The following is a 23,981-nucleotide window of genomic DNA, read 5'->3' on the forward strand; positions in this document are numbered from 1 at the left end:
TCCGTCATTTTTTTCCGTTTTATCTCAGAACTGAAGATGTCACTTCTTAAAAATAACATTTTTTCTTAATTAGACTATTCATGATACAGAAAATCAGACAAAATACAGTTTTGGCCATCCACCAGCTATCATTTCTTCTCACTATACCGCACAGTTTCTGACATGCTTGTCAAAGTGAAGTTTCAGAGGAGAGATGGTATTTTGAACAGCAAAATGATAACATGACACTTAGAGTATATAGTTTATTATGCATCAGGTGTCACAGGAACGAAATAAGTAGAACTGTAGGTTAAAAACATACAGTTAAAGTGTTAAGCATTTCCACTGGGAATTTAGGAAAATCTGCTATTGTCCAATGTCAAAAAGAGAGAGGTTTCTGCATAGTGATAAAACAATAAGCATGAGGCACTATTGCATTTTCAATGCTTAAGTAACTCTAACCACTTTGTGGCTTATATTCATTTACACCACCTTCCCATACTAACTTTAAACTAAACAGGGAGATTTTTTTTAAATAATAAGTCAAGCTATAACAGTGCACTGTAGCAAGAATTCAAACTCCAATGTTAAGCCTATCTATTTACTCTTTTTATGATGATTGATATTTTTACAACAAATACTTTTCCTTCTCCTTTTTCTTCAAATCACTGTAAAAAATGTAAGACCCCTTAACTCATTCCTGCCCTTCAACTGTGAGTTAAACAGGCTTAAGTAAAAGTAGAGTGAAGCATATAAGTAGAAGTTTAGCAAGGTGATCTTGAAAATTTGTTGTTGTGAAAGAATATTTAGCGCAGTGCATTTCAGTGTGATAACTTGGAGAAGGAACTTGTGCATTTTTGTGCATTATGTAAATCTGGAAGAAGGTAACGGTAGTGACTGTAACAATGTAATAATCTGCATGCAAATGAAATTTGCAATGCCTTTTAACTGCCTGAGATGTTAGATTTTTTTGTGTGCTTTAGCACTCATTCAACGCTTCACCCAGTAGATGTTCTTTCTGACCTTGTGGGTGGGCGAGGAGAAAAGTACTATTATCAGGAGAAAAACTTTGAGGTTTCCTATCTGGATTATTAAGTTTTAGTGAATGATTTCTCTCATCTTTTTTCTGATGCTTTGCTATATAATAATGGTGATAAAATTATTTGTTACCTTTTTTTTTCCACAAGAAATAATCTATGAGTAAGTAGTTCAGATACCAGACAAACACACACTGGGAAAAAATTTTTTTTGCTTTTATTAAGTCTGTAAAATCTTGAATTAGTTAGATATGTATTTTATGGTCTACCACAGCAACCTGTGGTTACTCATCTCAGAAAATCTTCCAGTTATTTCACTGTGGAAAAGGAATGTTTTGTAACCTTACATGTTAAAAATTTGGTACCCTTTTATGAGTGGTGTTCCATTCAGACCAGGTCTCTCTCCCAAAATGTGTTTATGACTGTCTGTATAGGAACAGTGCTTTATCTGAGGTAAACCAAATTAGCTATGCTTGAGTTGGTAGAGGAATATAGCTATTAACAAAAAATGCTGGTTTTTCCTTGCAACTAATACCTGCTCTTGCTTTCTTCCAATGTCCAAAGAAGTTGTGTTAGACTGCAGGGTCAAGCCTGGAGTTAGAACTAAATGAACTTTTCAGTGTGACCTCCTAGAAAGGGTGCAGGTCTGGTGAATGGTTGAGTTTAGTTTTCAAAATCTGCTAGAAAGGCCACAACACAAATTTATGCACAGCAAGATCTTTGGACTATTCATGCAAATGAGGAACTTCTTCGCCAATTTAAAAAAAAAAAGACTGATAATTAGTGGTGAACTCTTTAAATGATGCAAAAAGCAAGTGTGACTTCTCAGTTTCAGATATGAGGAAATCTTCTTACATTTGAGGGAAAACTTTCATGCTTAGCTCAATAACTTAAGTGAAAGCCTGAGATTAAAAAAAACATTTTACATAACAGTGGCTAAATTTATAGTTGCTGAGCGTGAGTGTAGGTCGTGTATCAGCAAAGTGCATATTTCTGAAATTGGAGAAAGAAGAGTCTCAGCCCAGAAAAGATATTGGGCTGGGTTTCCAGATACCTTCCATGACGTGAGTTCATATAACTAGTAAATAAATATATTATTTAATAAGTGTTGTACAGCTCTATGGGAACGAGTAAGTGGAGAGTAGAACAACTGCAACTGTAGGAGTATTTAAGCTGGACAAACTTCCTGTTGCATATGAACCCTGCATCTGAAGGAGCTCACCCTTTGAAAAACAGTAGATTGTTATGCCTGAAATGCTCATGCTACAGTGCTCAAAGGCAAAGCAAAAAACTATAATACACATGGCTTCTAATTTACCATATAAACTAAGGATTGAAAACACTTTATTTAAAATAACTTAAAAGATCACTCCCAAAGAGAGAAAAATAGTATTAATGCAGCTATAAGAGATAAAGAAATGGAGAGAGGAAAATTAGTCTAAAACAAAGGAGCTCACAAGAAAAAGATTTATAAGGATTAAACTGTTGCCTTCATAGCACAAGACCCTGCTGTCTGATAACTTTGCCTTCATCTTAGCTACTAATAGTCTGTGTTACAAAGAATTTTGTAGTTTGCAAAAAAATCCCCAAGTTTTCCTGCCTGTTTCTAAAATTGAAATGAGCCACCCAAAAAATCATGATCAACTTCTTACACTTTTTTTGTCTTTTGTGTCTTAGCCACCTTGTAGTTTTCAGGTGCCATTTCAACAGCAACATACTGTACCTACACTTGTATACCACGCTTCATGCCATGCATCCCAAGGTGCTTTGCAGTACAATTTTATCACAGATTAGGCAAAAGTTGTCAAACTTTATGACTAAAAGATGAATCCCTTTCCTCTGCATTAGGTCAGGTTAGCAAACTGACAGGAAAAGGAGTGAAATGCCCATACTCATACCCATAAATTTTTCTCTGTTATTTTTGCTTTAGGTTTAAATGCACAGTTTGTATTGACTGTATGCTTCCTGAGGACCAGATTTCATGTGTCTTAGTATCAGTGTGAATTGGGAGAACCTAAAATCATCCTTGAAATATGATTTGTTGAGCTTTGTGGCTTTAACATCAATTTTCAGTGATATAACTAAGACCAGAATCTCACTTTTAATGAAGTATAGTAGTATTTTTGGTGTGTACATGAGAATCTGGGACCTTTTCATCCAGAGTATTTGTGGAACTTTCTGCTATAATGTATCTAACTTATGAATGTGGAAATATTAGTTTAATGCTTCCCTTTCATACAACATATTTTACAAAGTAATAATTTTTTAATAAATACAGTATTTTTATAAACCCCTTGCTATGTTTAGTGTGCAGCCAGTGAGGAGTAGTTTGAATAAGTCAAAGCACCACATTTACAATTTCAGTTAAAAATCAAAAACTCTTTGAGATATGTAAAATTATTATTTGGGTAAACAGAAAAAATATTTATGATGATACTTGGACCTTAGAATTTGGGTTGGTTTTTTTCTCTTGTCAAGTCTGAACAAATTTTTAAAATTCCATCTAAATAGGAAGAAAGTCATATTGCTTCCTTAGGTAGAGTGCACTTTCACATCTGTCTTTTTGCTGCTAAGTATAAGTTTTGATCTCAGTTGCATCTGTGTGAATTGACTCACAGTAAGATACCTTGGTTTCAGTACATTTAATTTATACTGTGAAACTGAGATCAGAATCTGACTCATTTAGGAAATCACTCTGTAAAGGCTAAATTACAAACATAAAATTACCTGTAACTATTAATGTAGTACTGTTGCTTATGCCCTGTTTCCTTTTTCTCCTCCTCTTTTTTTCTCCTGATATGTATCTTCTTAAAAGTGCCAATCAATGGTAAGTTGCCCATTTGCCCCATGGAAGAGATGTGGAGGGTTGGGAGAGTATGTGTCTCATAAAAATTTTAACCAACCCACTGGGTTCTCCTGTTTGTTGGCTTGCATGTCAGTTGACATATAACATTCCATGCCTAATGTGATGGCTCATGATATACCGTGGTCCTAAAGCATGTTCAGCAGCCAGTCAAGACATTTTTCCTGATCAGATGATCCTTTGCATTTGTCCTCTCGTAGTTTGTCTCCAAATGTTGTATCAGATCTACATTTCCATTGCAGTCCTAGCTTGATGAAACCATAAGCCATTTTGTGCATCTTTTTATTTTGCTCACTCCAAACATTTGCTCTAAATTTGCAGTGTAAAATATAGCACTTCACTAATCTAAGAAGAATACAAGTCCAATTTCATTCCATGGGACTTGTTGAAGTTTCAGAATGAAACTTCTATGCAGTTTAGAACGAAATGCCTAATTTAAAACCTGTTTGTAATCAGCTAGTGATATTTAAAACAATATTAGAGTTCGGACTGCTCTGCAATGCTTCCATTGTAGAACCATGGACTTTGCCTCATTTCAATCAGTCTTGCAATTTCCCTGTCTAAACTGCTCCATGGATTTACTGTTCTTCTGGTGTAGCCTTCACAGACAGAAGCAATACTGATGGTGTCAGATTTCTGCCATTCCTCTAGAAATCTGTGTAACTTATATTTCTATTAATAAGTGAAAATGAGCCAGGACATTATGAGATACTCTTTTTCTAGATGAAACCCATACGATGGTCAGTGACACAAGCAGCCTGGTCCAATCCCATACCTACAAGAAGCGAGATCCAGTGGATGTGCCCTACCAGACCGGACAGCTTCATCCAGCTATCCGTGTAGCTGACTTGCTACAGCACATCACCCAAATGAAGTGTGCAGAAGGCTATGGATTCAAAGAGGAGTATGAAGTAAGTGTGATGATCTGATTATTATGTCTTCTGCACTGTTGGCTTTATCTGTCTGCTGCCCTTACCACAGACCAGGAGAAATAATTACTCAACCAAGTAAGCCAGCTGCTGTGTGAGGAAAGATATTGAATGGAAAGGATCACCTCTACAGTGAGCAAATTTTCTGATTGTAACCAGCCAGGATGAGGAGTGAGACATAAAAACCTTTTTTGGAAATCTCTGCCTAATTCTAATTGCATAAAGCTGTATATTCAAAAAAACAGGTCCACTAGCTTTCTCCCAAAACTTGCCATATTCTTCTTTTACTATTGAAGAATATAGCTTTTTTCCAAAGTTCTACATCACAGATTATCTAATCACAGTTACCCTGTAACACGATATTAGCTTAGAAAACAAGTTCTACAAGCAGTATTTCTTGAATAATAGTATTCATCATGGAGAGGAAGTGCACAAATCTTCAGAGAGGCCCGTAGGGCTATAAAATTTATTCTGTCGTGCCTGAACCGTTTCCCACTAGCTGGAGGCTATCTCTAATCCTCATTATTTTTCATATGAACTTATAGTCTCTCTTTTTTCCTTTTTTTTTAATTCAACTTCTGTTTCTTCATTTCACACTAGAATGACCTGTTCCTCCCTGTTATCATCTTAGTTTTAAATGTCATGACCACTACATCCTGGCAAATACTATAGGAACGCAGCACATTGCACTGCAGATCCTGTCTTCCTTGTGAGATGAGTCAGTTTGCTAAGTGAAAAAAGTGAAAAACAAGCAGAACTTGCTCTCATGCCCAAAATTAAGGATAGTATTATGCCTGACTTCAAAAGCTTAATTTTGCTGAGTAGTCTGAGACTCATTCAAGAGAATGAAAAGGACCCATCAGTGAACAGGGCATATTGCTTCTCATTTTCTGGTAGTTTATTATACAGCCTCTTCAGCACATGTCACCTCCTCCTCTGGGGATATTCCAAAATCTTTGCCTTCTGGCCAGTTCGTGATCAATTCCAAGATTCCTGGGCAACTGGGATTTCCTATTCAGGCCTGATGTGTGATCAGTGTGACCCACTTACTCCACGTAGCATCGGTTGCATGATGTGTAGAGGGGACCCTCCCTTTGAACATCCAGCCCAGCACCGGCAGTCGGGGTGCCAGGAGGAGCTGTGCTTCAGTACCAACCACTTCCGAAGCAGCTCGAACCCCTTCATATGCTGCCAATATCTCCTTCTCAGTTGGAGTGTAGCGGGCCTCGGATCCTCTGTATCCCCAACTCCAGAACCCTAAGGGTCGACCTCGAGTCTCCCCTGGTGCTTTCTGCCAGAGGCTCCAGGTAGGACCATTCTCCCCGGCTGCGGTGTACAGCACGTTCTTTACATCTTGTTCTGCCCGGACTGGCCCAAGGGCTACTGCCTGAACTATCTCCTGTTTAATTTGTTCAAAGGCTTGTTGTTGCTCAGGGCCCCATTTGAAATCGTTATTCTTCTGGGTCACTTGATAGAGAGGGCTTACGATTTGACTGTAATTTGGGATATGCATTCTCCAAAAACCAACAATGCCTAAGAAAGACTGTGTTTCCTTCTTGCTAACTGGTGGGGACATGGCTGTTATTTTGTTGATCACACCCATTGGGATCTGACAACGTCCATCTTGCCATTTTATTCCTAAAAACTGGATCTCCTGTGCAGGTCCCTTGACCTTACTTTGTTTTATGGCAAAACCGGCTTTCAGAAGGATTTGGACTATTCTCTCCTCTTTCTCAAAAACAACTTCTGCTGTGTTGCCCCATACGATGATGTCATCAATGTACTGCAGGTGTTCCGGAGCCTCACCCTGTTGCAGTGCGGTGTGGATCAGTCCATGGCAAATGGTAGGGCTGTGTTTCCACCCCTGGGGCAGTCGATTCCAGGTGTACTGGATGCCCCTCCAAGTGAAAGCAAACTGTGGCCTGCTGGCCTGCACTCTGCCGCCAAAGGGATTGAGAAGAAGGCATTAGCGATATCAATGGTGGCGTACCACTTGGCTACCTTTGACTCCAGTTCGTATTGAAGTTCTAGCATGTCCGGCACGGCAGCACTCAGTGGCGGCGTGACTTCGTTCAGGCCATGGTAGTCTACTGTTAGTCTCCACTCTCCATTGGACTTTCGCACTGGCCATATGGGACTGTTAAAGGGTGAGCAAGTCTTGCTGATCGCTCCTTGGCTCTCCAATTGACGGATCAGCTTATGGATGGGAATCAGGGAGTCTCGGTTGGTGCAATATTGTCACCGGTGCACTGTTGTGGTAGTGATCAGCACCTGTTGTTCTTTGACCTTCAGCAACCCCACAACAGAAGGGTCCTCCGAGAGACCAGGCAAGGTGGATAGCTGTTTAGTTTCCTCTGTCTCCAGGGCAGCTATACCAAAAGCCCACCAGTACCCTTTTGGGTCTTTGAAATACCCTCTCCTGAGGTAGTCTATGCCAAGGATACACGGAGCCTCTGGGCCAGTCACAGTGGGGTGCTTTTGCCACTCATTCCCGGTTAGGCTCACTTTGGCCTCCAGTTAGCTTTTGGGATCCCCCTGTTACTTCAGAAATACAGATCCGTTCTGCCCCTTTATAGCTTGATGGCATCAGGGTGCACTGTGCACCAGTGTCTACAAGAGCCTTATACTCCTGTGGAATTGATGTGCCAGGCCATCGAATCCACACAGTCCAGTAAAGCCGGTTGTCCCTTTCCTCCACCTGGCTGGAGGCAGGGCCCCTCTGGTCCTGGTCATAGTACTCGTTACTCATTTCTTGTAAATACAAATCAGAAGTCCTTTTATTAAGATCGGAAGTAGGATCAGCCCTTCTACTCTGTCTGGGGAACTGCCCACTGGACACTGGAGTAGCATTTTTCCTGGAAGAACCCCCTTTTGTGGTTGTTTTTCCTTGCAACTCATGTACCAGTGCCTCTAAGGTCGAGGTAGGTTTTCCGTCCCACTTCCTCATGTCCTCTCCGTGGTCATGCAGGTAAAAGCACAGGGTGCCCCGGGGTGTGTACCTACTATATCCTCTCGCTTGACCAGAGGAACACTTACTCCTAATGATTGAGATACTGGTCCATACAGGTGGGGAGTAGGACATACCCTCTTCGAGTTGCTGGAACTCCCGAGGCAGTTTCTCCACAGCAGAGACACAGGCCTATAGAGAGGAAGAGAGACTTTCTTCGTATTGCTGGAGTTGGCCAGCCAATTCATCCACCATTTGTCCCTCTCCGTCTTTCCACATCGTTACTCACCTGGACAATGGCTGAAATCTTTTTGCATATCTCGCAGCTTACTCAGGGATAGGGATCGGGTGGTTACCACTTCGTTTATGAGTTCTGTCTCTTCCTCCTCCTGTTCTCATGATGGCCCTGCTTGAGAGTAGCCTACCTTGTCCACTCCTTCCTCCCTCCCGTTCTTAGTACGAGTTTCTTCCCTTACTAAACGAGCTGACTTTCACATCCAGTATTTCTTCTTGTGTATAGGGGTGACTGATACCAGCACAGGCTGGTTCTCTGGTTCAGCTGAAGTGCCTGTCGCGGGGGTTGGAGTAACCACAGTGCCTGCCGCCGGGGTAGGAGTAACTGCAGTGCCTGTTGCCAGGGTTGGAGTAGCCGGAGTGCCCACGGTTTTGTCGTCAGATCCAGAGACCTTCTCTTCCCCTTGAGGGTACTGAGTAGTGTTGAACAGGGCTCGATAGGCATGGGCCAGGCCCCAGCATATTGCAGTGATTTGTGTGTCTCTGGAATTGCCAGGGTGACAGCATACTTTTTCCAAATATTTTACTAGTTTTTCAGGATTCTGCACTTGTTGAGGGGTGAAGTTCCAAAACATTGGAGGTGCCCACTGTCCTAGGTACTTGCCCATACTGTCCTACACACCCTGCCACTCATAACTATCTGGCCTCAGGGGAGATCTCTGGGTGGTATTATTAAATAATTGTTTAACCTTAAACAAGACCTGAAACACATCAGGAGACGTAGCAATAGGAACATGCTGGTTTGAACCAGCAGTTTATTCAAAATTCTCAAGAGCTATTGTAATCAGCCTGGAGGAGAAGGGGAAGGTGAAGGAGCAGGGAAAAATGTCCCCCCTTGCCTTCCCCATAAATTGGCTCTCCGAGGAGAAAAGGTAAAACTATTATTAATAATTTCCAAGAGATGGTTCCCGAAGTATGGAGTTGACAGCAGTGCTGAGTACAAATACCAGATTAGTCTCTCAACCTGTAATTTTATCATATCATAAGCCAGTGTAACACAGTACAGCAAAATGATAACCTTAATCCAGCCCCCGGAGCTGATAAACAGCACAACAGGGAACATACACAGCAAGTAAGGAGAACAAGGACAAGAACTCTGAGAGCAAATAAATCAACATTGCAACCAGCGACTATTAACCTAATAATGAATGCTTATAACAAATTTGTTTTAACACGCTCTGGTCAGGTCTGTCGTTACCTCAACCCTTCGAGCCCCGTGTTGGGCGCCAAAAAGGACTGTCGTGGTTTAACCGGGCAGGCAGCTAAACACCACACAGCCGTTCGCTCGCTCCCCGCAGTGGGATGGGAGAGAGATTCAGAAAAAAGGTTACACCTGTGGGTTGAGAGAAAGGCGATTTAATAGGACAGAAAAGGAAAGGAAAATGAGAATAATAATGGTAAAAGAATATACAAAACAAGTGATGAACAATGTAATTGCTAACCACCTGCTGACCAATGCCCAGCCAGTTCCTGAGCAGTGGCTGCACCCCCCCAGCCAACTCCCCCCAGTTTTTTTGTTCAGCACGATGTCATTTGGTATGGAATATCTATCTGGCCAGTTTGGGTCAGCTGTCCTCGTTGTGTCCCCTCCCAGCTTCTTCTGCCCCTCCAGCCTCCTTGCTGGCAGGGCAGTATGAGAAGCTGAAATGTCCTTGACTTAGTGTAAGCACTGCTCAGCAACAACTAAAACATCAGTGTGTTATCAACATTACTCTCATTCTAAATCCAAAACACAGCACTATACCAGCTACTAGGAAGAAAATTAACTCTATCCCAGCTGAAACCAGGACAGAGTGTAAAAATGAATGTCCTCTGTCCAATTTTTTCTGCCTTTTAGCTCAGATTTTAAGGAGTTTATTCTTGTGAATGATTCTCACATACAGGAACACTCTAATATGGCTTGAGAAGATGTCTACAGCAAGTAGTTTCCCACAAGATTACAATTCAGTGGATTTGAACCCAAAAGAAAAGGAACATAAATGTATTACTTCCCAGAGGAAAAATACATAAGATTGATCCACAGGGTTGGACTATACATTGTCAAAATTGTCATAGGAGTGTATGAGAATTTGTGAGATAATTTTGATTGATCAGGTAGAAAGATGCACTGCATAAGAACTTGTGGGGTCTGATCTGTAGGCAGACTTGAAGCTGTCACCTCTGAAATGCTGTGTTAACTTTTAATACATTATATGGACTATGATCCAAGATGATGTGATTAGATTTTAAAAAAAAAATGTTCCCTGCCGTGTGGTCTAGGAAGCAAGTAATGATCACCAGCAGCCCATCCCCCCCCCCGTATCTGCCTCTGTATGTGGTAGTGTCCATTTGTCCAGTTGAGGAACCTGTCCAAATTGCACTGCACCGCCAACCCAATGCACAGTCCTAAATTTCCTTTCCTTGGAAACTGGAATGTGAGAAATCAGAGGAACAGATGTAAATGGGTCTTACTGTGATGTGACTCTGACGTAGCCAGTGAGAAGCAGAATGATATACATTGAATTTTAACTCTGTCTTCTCAAAGTAGAAGCCAGCAAAAAAAAAGATCCCTTCTCATTCTTTCATCTGATAGAAAGAGAAGGGAGGAGGACAACGAGCAAAAGTCATTTAAATTACTTCCACCCTGTAGGGCAAGCAACAATTTTTCGTTTGGGCATACACAAGTGTGCACTGCCCTAGAGGCTCAATATACTATGCTTAAGTTTTAGACACACACGAGTCTAAGTCTATGGGGCTGGATGGGATCCACCCGAGGGTACTGAGGGAGCTGGTGGAAGTGGTCACCAAGCCACTTTCAATCATTTATCAGCAGTCCTGGCTAACCGGGGAGGTCCCAGTTGACTGGAGGTTAGCAAATGTGATGCCCATCTACAAGAAGGGCCAGAAGGAGGACCTTGGTGCCAGGGAAGGTTATGGAGCATATCATCTTGAGTGCCATCACGCGGCACATGCAGGACAACCAGGTGATCAGGCCCAGTCAGCATGGGTTTATGAAAGGCAGGTCCTGCTTGACCAACCTGATCTCCTTCTATGACAAGATGACCCGCTGAGTGGATGAGGGAAAGGCTGTGGATGTTTTCTACTTAGACTTTAGTAAAGCCTTTGACACCATTTCCCACAGCATTGTCCTAGAGAAACTGGCTGCTCATGGCTTGGACAGGCATGCTCTTCGCTGGGTAAAAAACTGGCTGGATGGCTGGCCCCAAAGAGTTGTGGTGAATGGAGTAAAATCCAGCTGGCGGCCAGTCACAAGTGGTGTTCCACGGGGCTCAGTATTGGGGCCAGTTCTGTTTAATATCTTTATCAATGATCTGGATGAGGGGATTGAGTGTACCCTCAGTAAGTTCGCAGACGACACCAAGTTGAGTGGGAGCGTTGATCTGCTTGAGGGTAGGAAGGCTCTGCAGAGGGATCTGGACAGGCTGGATCGATGGGCTGAGGCCAACTGTATGACGTTCAAGAAGGCCAAGCGCTAGCTCCTGCACTTGGGTCACAACAACCCCATGCAACGCTACAGGCTTGGGGAAGAGTGAATCATAGAATCATAGAACCATTAAGGTTGGAAAAGACCTCTAAGATCATCGAGTCCAACCGTCAACCCAAAACCACCATGCCCACTACACCATGTCCCTAAGCGCCTCATCTACACGTCTTTTAAATACTTCCAGGGATGGTGACTCAGCCACTTCCCTGGGCAGCCTGTTCCAAGGCCTGACCACTCTTTCAGTAAAGAAATTTCTCCTAATGTCCAGCCTAAACCTCCCTTGGCGCAACTTGAGGCCATTTCCTCTCGTCCTATCGCTAGTTACTTGGGAGAAGAGACCAAAACCCACCTTGCTACAACCTCCTTTCAGGTAGTTGTAGAGCGCGATGAGGTCTCCCCTCAGCCTCCTCTTCTCCAGGCTAAAGAGTCCCAGTTCCCTCAGCCGCTCCTCATAGGACTTGTGCTCCAGGCCCTTCACCGGCTTCGTTGCCCTCCTCTGGACACGCTCCAGCACCTCCATGTCCTTCTTGTAGTGAGGGGCCCAAAACCGAACACAGTATTCGAGGTGCGGCCTCACCAGTGCCGAGTACAGGGGCACAATCACCTCCCTGCTCCTGCTGGCCACGCTATTTCTGATACAGGCCAGGATGCCATTGGCCTTCTTGGTCCCCTGGGCACACTGCCGGCTCATGTTCAGCCGGCTGTCAATCAGCACCCCCAGGTCCTTTTCCTCTGGGCAGCTTTCCAGCCACTCTTCCCCAAGCCTGTAGCGTTGCCTGGGGTTGTTGTGGCCAAAGTGCAGGACCCGGCACTTGGTCTTGTTAAACCTCATACAGTTGGCCTCAGCCCATTGATCCAGCCTGTCCAGGTCCCTCTGCAGAGCCTTCCTACCCTCGAGCAGATCAACACTCCCATCCAACTTGGTGTCGTCTACAAACTTACTGAGGGAGCACTCGATCCCTTCATCCAGATCGTTGATAAAGATATTGAACAGGACCGGCCCCAAAACTGAGCCCTGGGGAACACCGCTCATGACCGGCTGCCAACTGGATTTAACTCCATTGACCACAACTCTCTGGGCCCAGCCGTCCAGCCAGTTTTTTACCCAGCAAAGAGTGCACCTGTCTAAGCCGTGAGCTGCCAGCTTCTCTAGGAGAATGCTGTGGGAGACAGTGTCAAAGGCTTTACTGAAGTCCAGGTAGACCACATCCACAGCCTTTCCCTCATCCACAAGGCAGGTCACGTGGTCATAGAAGGAGATCAGGTTGGTCAAGCAGGACCTGCCTTCCATGAACCTGTGCTGGCTGGGCCTGATCCCCTGGTTGTCCCGCACATGGCTCGTGAGCGCCCTCAAAACGAACCGCTCCATGATCTTCCCCGGCACCGAGGTCAGGCTGACCGGCCTGTAGTTCCCCGGATCCTCCTTCCGGCCCTTCTTATAGATGGGTGTCACATTGGCAAGCCTCCAGTCATCCGGGACCTCCCCAGTTAACCAGGACTGCTGGTAAATGATGGAGAGTGGCTGGGCAAGCTCCTCTGCCAGCTCCCTCAGTACCCTCGGGTGGATCCAGTCCGGCCCCATAGACTTGTGAGCGTCCAGGTGGTGTAGCAGGTCGTTAACTACTTCCTCTTGGATTATGGGGGGTTTATCCTGCTTGCCGTCCCTGTCTTCCAGCTCAGTGGGCTGGAAAGCTGCCCAGAGGAAAAGGACCTGGGGGTGCTGGTTGACAGCCGGCTGAACATGAGCCAGCAGCGTGCCCAGGTGGCCAAGAAGGCCAATGGCATCCTGGCCTGTATCAGAAATAGCATGGCCAGCAGGAGCAGGGAGGTGGTTGTCCCCCTGTACTCAGCACTAGTGAGGCCGGGACTTGAATACTGTGTTCGGTTTTGGGCCCCTTACTACAAGGAAGACTTTGAGGTGCTGGAGAATGTCCAAAGAAGAGCAGTGAAGCTGGTGAAGGGTCTGGAGCACAAGTCTTATGAGGAGCAGCTGAGGGAACTGGGGTTGTTTAGTCTGGAGAAGAGGAGGCTCAGGGGACACCTTATCACACTCTACAACAATGTGAAAGGAGGTAGCGAGGTGGGTGTTGGTCTCTTCTCCCAAATAACAAGCGATAGGACGAGAGGAAATGGCCTCAAGTTGCGCCAAGGGAGGTTTAGATTGGACATTAGGAAAAATTTCTTCACCAAAAGGGTTGTCAAGCACTGGAACAGGCTGCCCAGGGAAGTGGTTGGGTCACCATCCCTGGAAGTATTTAAAAGACGTGTAGATGTGGTGCTTAGGGACATGGTTTAGTGGTGGACTTGGCAGCGCTAGATTAACGGTTGGACTTGATGATCTTAAAGGTCTTTTCCAACCTAAGCGATTCTATGATTCTGTGATTCTGTGAAAGGTAGGAACTAATGTGATCACTGTTGCAGGTCCTTCAGGGCGACTAACAGAATTACTAGTACATTGCTGACTTTTTACAAGTGCGCACACTGCTTGTGTTTTACAAGAGATGGTGTTTTTTTGAAGTTTGTGCTTTGTCATGCCAACTCCATGTTATAACAATTGCTTAAATATGTAATTGCTTAAACTGGTATTTGTGGTATTAGACTTCCAAAGCCCATGCTTCAGGCCACTTCCAAAGTCACTGATGACATTATTTTCCCCTAAAATGTAGAAAACAATTCATTCCCAGAAGGAGCTAATCACTTGTCAACTTTCATTTGTGCAGCTGACTTGAACAAGTTTGTTCCTGTGAGGTTTTTTATGCCACTGTTATTTAAAAATGATAGAATTGAACATTCTTGTCTTTGGAAAAGATTTGCTCATCAGCCAAAACCTTTTATACCAGCATTAAGCCTAGAGGAAAGCTACAATTAATTTATAAAAAAAAAAGACGACTGTAAAATGGAATTTATAATGCAACCAATGACATGGCTTTTTAACTACAGCGGATCAAATGATGCTGCTGAGAAACAGTTTCCAGGAAAACCACTTAATTTTGAGCTTACCAAGCTGATGAATGGCATCCCATTACAGACAGTAGGTGTAGTCATGACTAATGCCAGTAGATGCAATACATTAGGGTGCAGTTTATTATTAGTGGCAGGGGAGGGGGACTTAAAATACTGCAGCTGCATCTGAAAAAGTCCTCTTTATGGAAATTGTTTATAAACAAAATGAACCATAACTAGCCATATCTTTGAGGGTTTTTTTTCCATTAAACTACTGCAGTATTGCTGTTTTTCCTCCACATGCACTGAAAAACTGCCTAATATATTCTAGCACTGCCAAGATTGCAAATCTCTTTGTTTACGCTGCTGTCAGACTGATACTGTCCTCTTTACAAGGTTGAAGTAGACAACGAAATAATTTTTTCCTTACAAATTATCAGAAGGATAACTGTCCAAATGAAAAGGAAGAAATAGTTTGGCAGGGGATTTGTTTTGAATGAAGTCTTGTAGATGATTTTTGCTCTAACAAGACAGCAGGATTATATAGTCTCACCAGGGAAAGAGTTTGATTCAGGAGAAATTCACACAGGATTCACTCTGAAAATAAATCTGTTGAACTGAACAGAAAGTAAAGTAGCACATTACCCGTTAGCAGCACTTCAGAGGAGTGCAAGGATACAGAGCACTTACTGTCGTGCCTAGTTTTAAGTGCTTTAAAATAAAACTTAATAATTAGGGCCACTATTCTCGATAATTAGGGCTATAGTTCACAATCTAAGCACACCTATGTAGTTTTAAGTCCTACTGGCTTCATGCACGAGTTTTTGGAGTAACATAACTGACACAAAGGATAAAGGTTGAAAAATCATCTTTAAGCAACGGCAGGCTGGTACTTAGTCACTCGCTGCTCAGCTCTGCCTTAGGATTACCCACCTGAGATACAGAGTATCTTTAGCTCCCAATATAGAGGGGCTTGGGGGAATACTGTACTTTGCAGGATTGCGCCCTTTTGTTCTCCTTCTGGGAAGAGCTGAGATACTTTGGCTCTCATCGCTGAACAGGCTGTGGTTGAATATCAGCAGGGAAACATCCACTGCCTGGCCCTGTTCCTGTGATGCCTTGTGCGAAGGCTCCTGTTGCCTAGAGCAGGATCAGGCCCTGGCTCTTGGAGGTAGCGGTGCAGCTTCTGAGGTTGTGCCTAGCTGTGCCTGTAGAACGAGGGCAAATACAGACGTGTCCTTAGCGGCACATCGGTAACAAGTTCACTGCCCATTTTCCCATGTGTTTCTCAGTTGTGGAATAACGTGGATACGTTTCTGTAAGCTGCGGACTCAAATGCAGACTTTCATTTGCGGCCTAGTGGAGTGTGAACGATTGGAGGGGATTGCACAGAAATCCTTAAGTTTGGGGAAATTTCCACACAGCTAGTCTGCAGTAGGTCTTTAAAATCCTTTCTATCCCATGCCAGACCCTTAAGAAAGGAGAGATTTTGGCTTGGTTCCAGCAATGTTCGACTGACAGGATAACATTGGCCTGATTTCACATGCACCCCTACGCTAATTGTGGGTTATTTAAACTGCTCCCCAGTTCTACAGCATGAGAGAGCTTTTACTGATCATGAAGGAGGCTTATTGCTTATCTCCCTTCTGCATTACAGAAACAAAATAAATAGAAAAGGAGGGTGAAAGTGGTCTCCACAACTCTGTCTCCTTGCACCTGCCACCTTTTGGGTTTAGACTCCCTAGTTTCATAGTGCTTTACACTGTATCCTGTTGCAAGGACGTCTATCTGTCAAAAGGCCATAAACGCACAGATGCAAAGAAGCGAGTTTATCTCCTCCCTTAGCTAGGGACTGGACTAGGCTACTGGAGGCCAGCATAGTTTGGTGTAGCTAGGGCAGAAACAGAGAGAAATTCATGAAAATCTTATCATTTTAAATAAGATTTATTTTTAACCCTATTTTTGGATTAGCAAAAATTGGTGCCTGTTCAGTGTAAATTGGTTCTTTGCCAAATTAAGGTGAGTTGACATAAGACAGTTTCAAATTGATTTCTGAGTGTCCACACAGGAGCTTGGACTGGTTTAACAGAATTGATTTAAAAACACACCTTTAATTAAACCAGTGCAACTTTGTGTAGATAAAGCCTTGCAAAATCAATTTCACATTATGTTCCATGACAGGGAGTTCTGAGCTTCCATTATCTTAAAACCAGAGGTTCCTTTGAAAAGCCAGGATTTGCAAAGGGTATTCTGCTCAGATCAGCCTCACTTACTGTCGCTAACAGGACTGTGTCAATAACAGAGTTTAAAAAAAGGTTCCTCCATGTAGCTTTAACTTTAAGGCCTTTCCCCCCACTGTCTCTCTCGTCTTCCCTCTCCTCCCCTCCTGTCACACACATCCTTTCTCAAGGTTTTGCAGCAGTTAACTGTTTCGGTCAGGAGATGATTTTATACTAATATCTTTAAACCAATACTGTTCCTAATACAGTGAAGTTATATACTGTCAAGATAAACTGTACTGATTATGCCCCTTTTATGCTGCATGGTCTCCACTCTGAGGGGTCGCTCCAATGTAACTCTACTAATCTCTAAATCACCGCAGTTAAATAGATGGATACCTATGAGGATGCAGGCTTAGAGGGCCTATCGAGTTCAGGAACATGAAATATATTATCATCTAATATATGTTAAACAATTCATTTCAGTTTAGCACTTCTTAGCACCTATTATAGATTGGTAGAAGTATTTTAAAATAGGTTATCTGCTCATGGTCACTGTTCAGTTATACTTTGGGGGACTGTGGTCAAAGGTGATCATAAAAAAATGGATAATTCGAAGAGGGTTTGGAGGTGAGTGTTGAGGGTAATTGGGGACATGAAAGAAATCCTATCTTCATAGCAATATATTAATTGAAATGGAACTTCAGAAGATATTCAGGTAGATAGTCAATAAAAACAAAGTTTTTCATGCAGTGTACTACTGGCCTGTGAGATATCTGGGGTAAATAGAAAATGGTTTTAAGGGACAAAATAGGAAAAAGCCTCTCTAAAACCAGTAGAAATACAGATCCTTGTTTTTGGGGGCAGAAAGTATTGTAGGCAAGCAGAAAATTTTTTACGGAGGAAGTTTAGCCCATAGGTGCCTGCTTGAGGTTTTGTTTTCTCCAGACCACTGCTAGATAAATGTCTGACCTAGGAGAAGTCTGATATAGTTTCCATTTTCTGCTGTCATGCAAAGGCATAATAGACTAGAATCCTGTCAGTCCAACCCAGTCCTCCAGTCGCAGCTTTTCTTTCTCTTTGGTTCCAGCTGGAAGACAAATTTGCTGCCACGTGACACTTCTAAGCCCTGTGCTTCTGGGGCCCTGTTCTGAAATCTTGAAAATAATAGGAAAAAGTAGTATTTTGTTGATGTTATGTTGATATAACTACTGGCAGGACCCAGCTGGTGCTGCTTTTTCTGCATGTGTTCCTTGTGGCTGCAACTGGCCTGTCTTACCTCCAACCTGTATATTTTTATTGTGCCTTTTTCTCTGATTTGATTTGATATTCTGCAGCACCAGCTGAGACAGTCAATACCACAATCAGTGCAGGTTATTTTCTATCCCACAAGACACAAATTAGAAAGAAAGCAGAAAGACTCTGGAACGTTGGGTGGCAATGGGGGCATTAGTCCACAGTGTAAATACATGAAGGACAACATCTGCGTCCTCCAGAACTGAGAGAAGGTAACTGTTTGTCTCTTTCTATTTTTGTAATCATGAGAAAACTCATTAGAGATTGCAAACATAACAGAAATAGAAACAGAAGTAAAATAGTGGGAATTTGTCCTGTGAAAACGGTGTGGAAAATTGTTGGAAATACTCATCTGTAAAGGTCATTGCTATTATTTTTTGTGACGTTTCATCTGTTTAGATGTGGCTCAGAACAATCACCTGAATGCCCAGTTGAATCTTTAATGCTGGAGAGTTGCAGTGGTCTGATTATAGGCAATGTAAGTGTTCTTTCCCATGCACAATGAAGGATAACCACAACTAATGGTGATATAAAGGTCCTGTATGTGAGACGGGTATTTCTCCTTTATCAAAGGACTGTGTTCAGAAAAACCCAGTTTCTTCAAATTGCCATGGGATCTGCAGCAGCCTTCCATGAATTCCAGGTAACTTGTTCCTGCTTGGGTTTATCCCAGACACTTGGACACTGGAAGCCTTGGCACTAGGGAGATCATATGTAGGGAGGTCAAAAGCAATAATAAAAATGAGCAGTTGCCATGTCCACGAAGCATGTTTTGGTTTGGAAATCCTAAGGGGGTCCAGATCAATACCAAATTGTTGAAATAAAGTCATCCCAAACCAGAAACTACATTCACTAGTAAATAGCCTATGTTATTAGTGACACAACTTCCCAGCGCATGCAATAACACTTTAATTCTTTAATAAAGTCTCGTAGCAGAATGGGTGATTTCCAGTTGTCAACAATTTTAGCTGGATGGCAGTTAATAGGAGTTTGTTCGGGGGTTTTTTTGGTTCAGAGGGGAGACGCTTAGTTTGCTGAATGTCTGTTGGTGTGTCAGACAGTTTTATGCAATTCTGAACCTATCCTTAAATAGCTGTGAATTTCTGTTCTTAATATTTCAAATGTATGACAAGTGCTGTCACAGTGCATAATATCATTCACATGATACTGCCCTATGCTGCAGTGTGGCTAACTGCCCAGTGATCAGGGTGTCCCAGGACTTTCTAAATCTCAGTTTCCTTCTCCCACTCTTTCTAAATGTCGTCTTCTCCAATTTAAATAAAAGTGCATGTATATGCAGAAACAGCTTTCTAATTTGTTTTTGTTTAAGCAGGTTTAATTAGAATTTATTCTTACCACAGATTATAGATTTAGGCAGGTCATGGCATCATTAGAAAGGCTTTGGGGTTTTATCTGTTTGAATAATAAAATTGCAGAGGTGTATAGACTAGAACGCTTCTAATATCCTTAGGATTACTCTCAGTGGGGAGTAGGCAGTTATTTGCTCATGCTGTGACACGGCTGTTTTTGGTACTGATCAGTCTGTGATTTACTTGGGTGTGAACCTCCTGTTTTCTACTACTTAGTAGCCTGAACAGTCATAGAATCATAGAATCATAGAATCATTAAGGTTGGAAAAGACCTCTAAGATCATCGTGTCCAACCGTCAACCCAACACACCATGATGCCCACTAAACCATGTCCCTAAGCGCCTCATCTACACATCTTTTAAATACTTCCAGGGATGGTGACTCCACCACTTCCCTGGGCAGCCTGTTCCAAGGCCTGACCACTCTTTCAGTAAAGAAATTTCTCCTAATATCCAGCCTAAACCTCCCTTGGCGCAACTTGAGGCCATTTCCTCTCGTCCTATCGCTTGTTACTTGGGAGCAGAGACCAACACCCACCTCGCTACAACCTCCTTCCAGGTAGTTGTAGAGCGCGATGAGGTCTCCCCTCAGCCTCCTCTTCTCCAGACTAAACAGTCCCAGTTCCCTCAGCCGCTCCTCATAAGACTTGTGCTCCAGGCCCTTCACCAGCTTCGTTGCCCTCCTCTGGACACGCTCCAGCACCTCCATGTCCCTCTTGTACTGAGGGGCCAGAACTGAACACAGGATTCGAGGTGCGGCCTCACCAGTGCCGAGTACAGGGGCACGATCACCTCCCTGCTCCTGCTGGCCACGCTATTTCTGATACAGGCCAGGATGCCATTGGCCTTCTTGGCCACCTGGGCACACTGCCGGCTCATGTTCAGCCGGCTGTCAACCGGAAGTCTGAACTGTGTATGATCTCAGACAGCAAGGATGCCTAACAAGAACAAGGATGCCTAATTCAGCCCAATGTTTTTCTCCATGTGAGTCTACCAGACTCAATCTGGTATGTAAAGTAAAGTTTAGACTGTGTCCTAAGGAGAGCCTGCTGGCTTTTAAGTGCATCTTTCATGACCTTTGTATCCCTCTAAGCAGTGAAAGCAGAGACTGGTAGTATTGATCCACTCAGAAAAGTGGTGGTCCACTCAAAAGTCATAAGATATAGATGCTTAAGCTGATCAATTGGACAGATAAGCTGAATGCAGGTTGTTCTTACATAGGAGCTCTGACACCTATTTTAATCATTATCTGCCTCTACTGAGTCTGGTATTCCTGGTGTATGTGGTGGCAAATATATGAATGAATACAAAATCTATCAGCAATAAAAAATGGGCTGTCAATTCATGGTCCTGAAGATGCCCTGGGAGTCTGTTCCATGTTCAGATATTTAGCAGACATTCATTTCATATTTCAGCATAGCTGGACTGAAAATCAAAAAGTAATATAAAGCATGATAAGCACCTCTGATGTTATTCTTGATCCTTAATGAGTGAGTCTACTTAAGCATTTAAAATTGAATCATTTTAGCTGTTGCTTGCAGTTTTGTGTATGTGCATCTTGTCCTTCATTATCCCATGGCAATAAAGTTTCAATCTGCTTTAGAAAGTTGTGGGGTTTTTCCCATCTTGGGTCCAGCTGCCACAGCAGTCTTTCAAAACTTGTTTTAAATTTGCTCCCCTTTTTCCTGACCTATGACTTAACCATTAGGATCTTTTATTCTCTGAAGGCATTGCAAAATCTTTCTCAATTTATTCTGGAAAGATTTGTGGGCATGTGCAATGTCAAATTGGAGCAATAAAAGAAATCGTTTCCAAGTTTCACTGATTGTTGTCAACTTGGCAGCAAGCAGATCTTTGGAAATCCAGTAATTAACACGGGGGTTATATAATTTTGATGGGAAGAATTAACCTTGTTCCATCTTACTGCTTCCTCGTGCTTGGATGTACACAGAGGTATATGCTTATTCTTTTAATAAACAACACTCACACATCACTCCACTATTTTAGCATGTGAAATCTGTTGCACCATTATTCTCCAGCCTGTCTTGTCTTCCTCCCCTTTGGCAGCCACAGGTTGAGAAACAGTCAAACTACTAAGCAGATTTCCCAGAATATATTTTACTCTGGTTGTCTGTTAGGCCAGTCATTTTTGCTGAGTGATCTTGCCACTATGCTTTTGCTATTATCAAATCTATGCTCTCTCTGTACCTTTTGAAATTAGGGTTTAGTTTCAGATGTAGCCAATCTATGCGTCATTATGGGCTCTTGAACACCATGGTAGGAAACTAAATGAGGCCACTGAACTTCATTTCACTCATAACATAGGTTTCCAGAGGGAAATACGCAAGAATGGCTTTAATGCTCACAGTGATAAGGTGATAAGTTAAACTTTCTAAATGCTAGTGATTTGAAAGAAAGAAAAGTTTTTGAAACATTGCAGGCTATATGCTGCATATTTGCACCAGACTGACTTATTAATTATTCAAATAAGACATTGAATATTTGATCAGAATCCGTAATCCCTTCTTCAGTTAACATATTATTTACTTTTGAAAACTGCTGATGTACCATACTTTTCCCATTGCACCTGCAAAAATGAATTGGTCCAATTTATGTGCACAGAATAATATATTGTGCTTTAATGTTCAAGATGTTATTCATTACTTCCTACTCATATAAGCCTTCTTGCCTCCTTCATATTTTATTAGTGCCCTTTAAAAAGACATAAAAAATCAGTCATGTAGTTATTCCATTTTAAATTATGCAAATGATGTTAAATGCAATTATAATCTACTTTTTATTAATTATAAACACACCCTATGTGTTTTCGATGGATTTTATTTATTCACTACAAATAATTAGGCATTTTAGTCCATTGCTGATTTCATGACCAGAGCAGCATTATTGGCTGTTTGTAAAGTGAGAGGAACACTTTTCAAATCAAATCAGCATAATTTAGCTATTAGGAGTTTTCATTTAGCAGCAGTTTATCCACAGCATACCTAAAATATGCATTATTTTCTATAATGCATTTGTTTTAAATAAATTAAAATAGCCATTATAAATTTTTCAGGAAATTAAAATTTGTATTTTTATGTAGCTTGTGGCTCAGTGTATCTTTTAAAAAGTTTTCTAACTGGAATACAAGACTACTTCTTACAGGTTTTCCTGTAGTGCTTTAGTAATTGGCCTGTCAATGGAACAGATGATCAGCATTTTCTAGCAGGAATGATTTTTTTGTTACAACATACTGATTTGATGGACCTCAAAGATTCTGTGGAAAATGTTAAGTCCACTGAAGATCCGGCAGGCCATCGTTGGGCAGACAAGGGAGTTGGCAAGCCTCCTTTCTCTCCTGCTGGTTCCCTGCCATCACCTCTGTCCCAGTGTGATAGCTGCCCCCCTAGTTACCCATCACGCAGGATCTCAGTGATGCCACTGCTTATGCTCTTGTGGGGCTACTACCTGTTCTCCAACTGCTTAGCTCTGCGTCCAGCTTATTAATTAGCAATTAGGTAGCCCTGGGTCCTCAGCAAGTCATCTGAGAGGTGAAGAGGACGTATAGCCTGCCAAACAGCCATGAGAAGATGCAGGCATCTCGGTCAGGCAGAGACAAAGATGAGCAGGGCAACTACGGGATAAAATTGGCCCCTAGGCCAAAGCTGGTAGGAAGACTGGGGTACCCATGGAAACAAAGCAGCCCAGGAGGTGGGCAGAAGGAAAAGCAGGCTGACTTCAGGGACTTGTGAAATACTGTCAGTGAGAGTCAGTATTTCATAAATGACATGATGGCAGCATCAACCATGTAAAACTATTGGAGTTACTGGGCTTGCAACTCAGTTCAGGTCTGATGAAAATTCAAGACAGAAACAGCAGACCAAAGTCACTCACCACAAACCCACACACACAACATAATTTGGAGTCCAAGGCAGGGAAGACCTTAAGCACATGTTTAAGTCCAGATGGCTTTAAAGGGATGTAAGGGACTGTTTTAAAGTTGCTTTTAATATATATTCTTTCCTGTTTTACATTTTACCATTCACTTAAATGGAAGCAACAGCAGGGGCATCAGACTCATAATAGTTTATACATGTTCATGTAATGATGATGAAGCTTGAATATCTGCCCACCAAAACGGTGCAGTTTCTTCCCCTTAAGATCTTAAAAAGATTCATGACTGACAATGGTGTGCTTTGGTCTGTGGAAAAAATAGATAGCATATGTTTATATAAGGTTAAAATGCATCTACCAGCTGAGGTCAGTTATTACCCATCTAGCTTTAAGGTGCTTGCCTGTGCAATAATATATAATAGAAAAGAAGCTCTTGTATCTACATAAGAGAGAGGTCTGAGTCTCTAAGAGACAGGCTATCTCCACTCTTACACCACACACCAAAAGGAGACAAAAGGAGTGAGGACCTTCCTTGATGCACGGGCTGGGGCTGTTCTGAAGCAGACATAGCTGTGGCTGCCTTCTGCTAACAAAGGTAGCCTGCAGTAAAGGGAGCATAAGCTTTTTTTAGCGAAATTGTAGATTTTGGTCTCTGTCCTACCCAAACAGCAACAGGATTCCCTTCTGAATAGGATGCCTCCTAGTGCTTGCTCTGGGATGGTGGAAGCTT

The 23,981-nt window shown here is 42.5% G+C and overlaps 1 protein-coding gene across 1 annotated transcript in view; it reads left to right on the plus strand.

Moving 5' to 3' along the window:
- The window catches only part of PTPRM (protein tyrosine phosphatase receptor type M), a 500,131-nt gene that overhangs the window by 390,870 nt on the left and 85,280 nt on the right, over positions 1–23,981 (plus strand). Inside the window, exons 20-21 of the mRNA XM_075142059.1 lie at positions 3,832–3,843; positions 4,603–4,790. Coding sequence (XP_074998160.1) covers positions 3,832–3,843; positions 4,603–4,790 — 200 coding nt within the window. The remainder of the gene's footprint in view (positions 1–3,831; positions 3,844–4,602; positions 4,791–23,981) is intronic.

This window comes from Calonectris borealis, chromosome 2 (assembly GCF_964195595.1).
Source record: "Calonectris borealis chromosome 2, bCalBor7.hap1.2, whole genome shotgun sequence".
Lineage (NCBI taxonomy): Eukaryota > Metazoa > Chordata > Aves > Procellariiformes > Procellariidae > Calonectris > Calonectris borealis.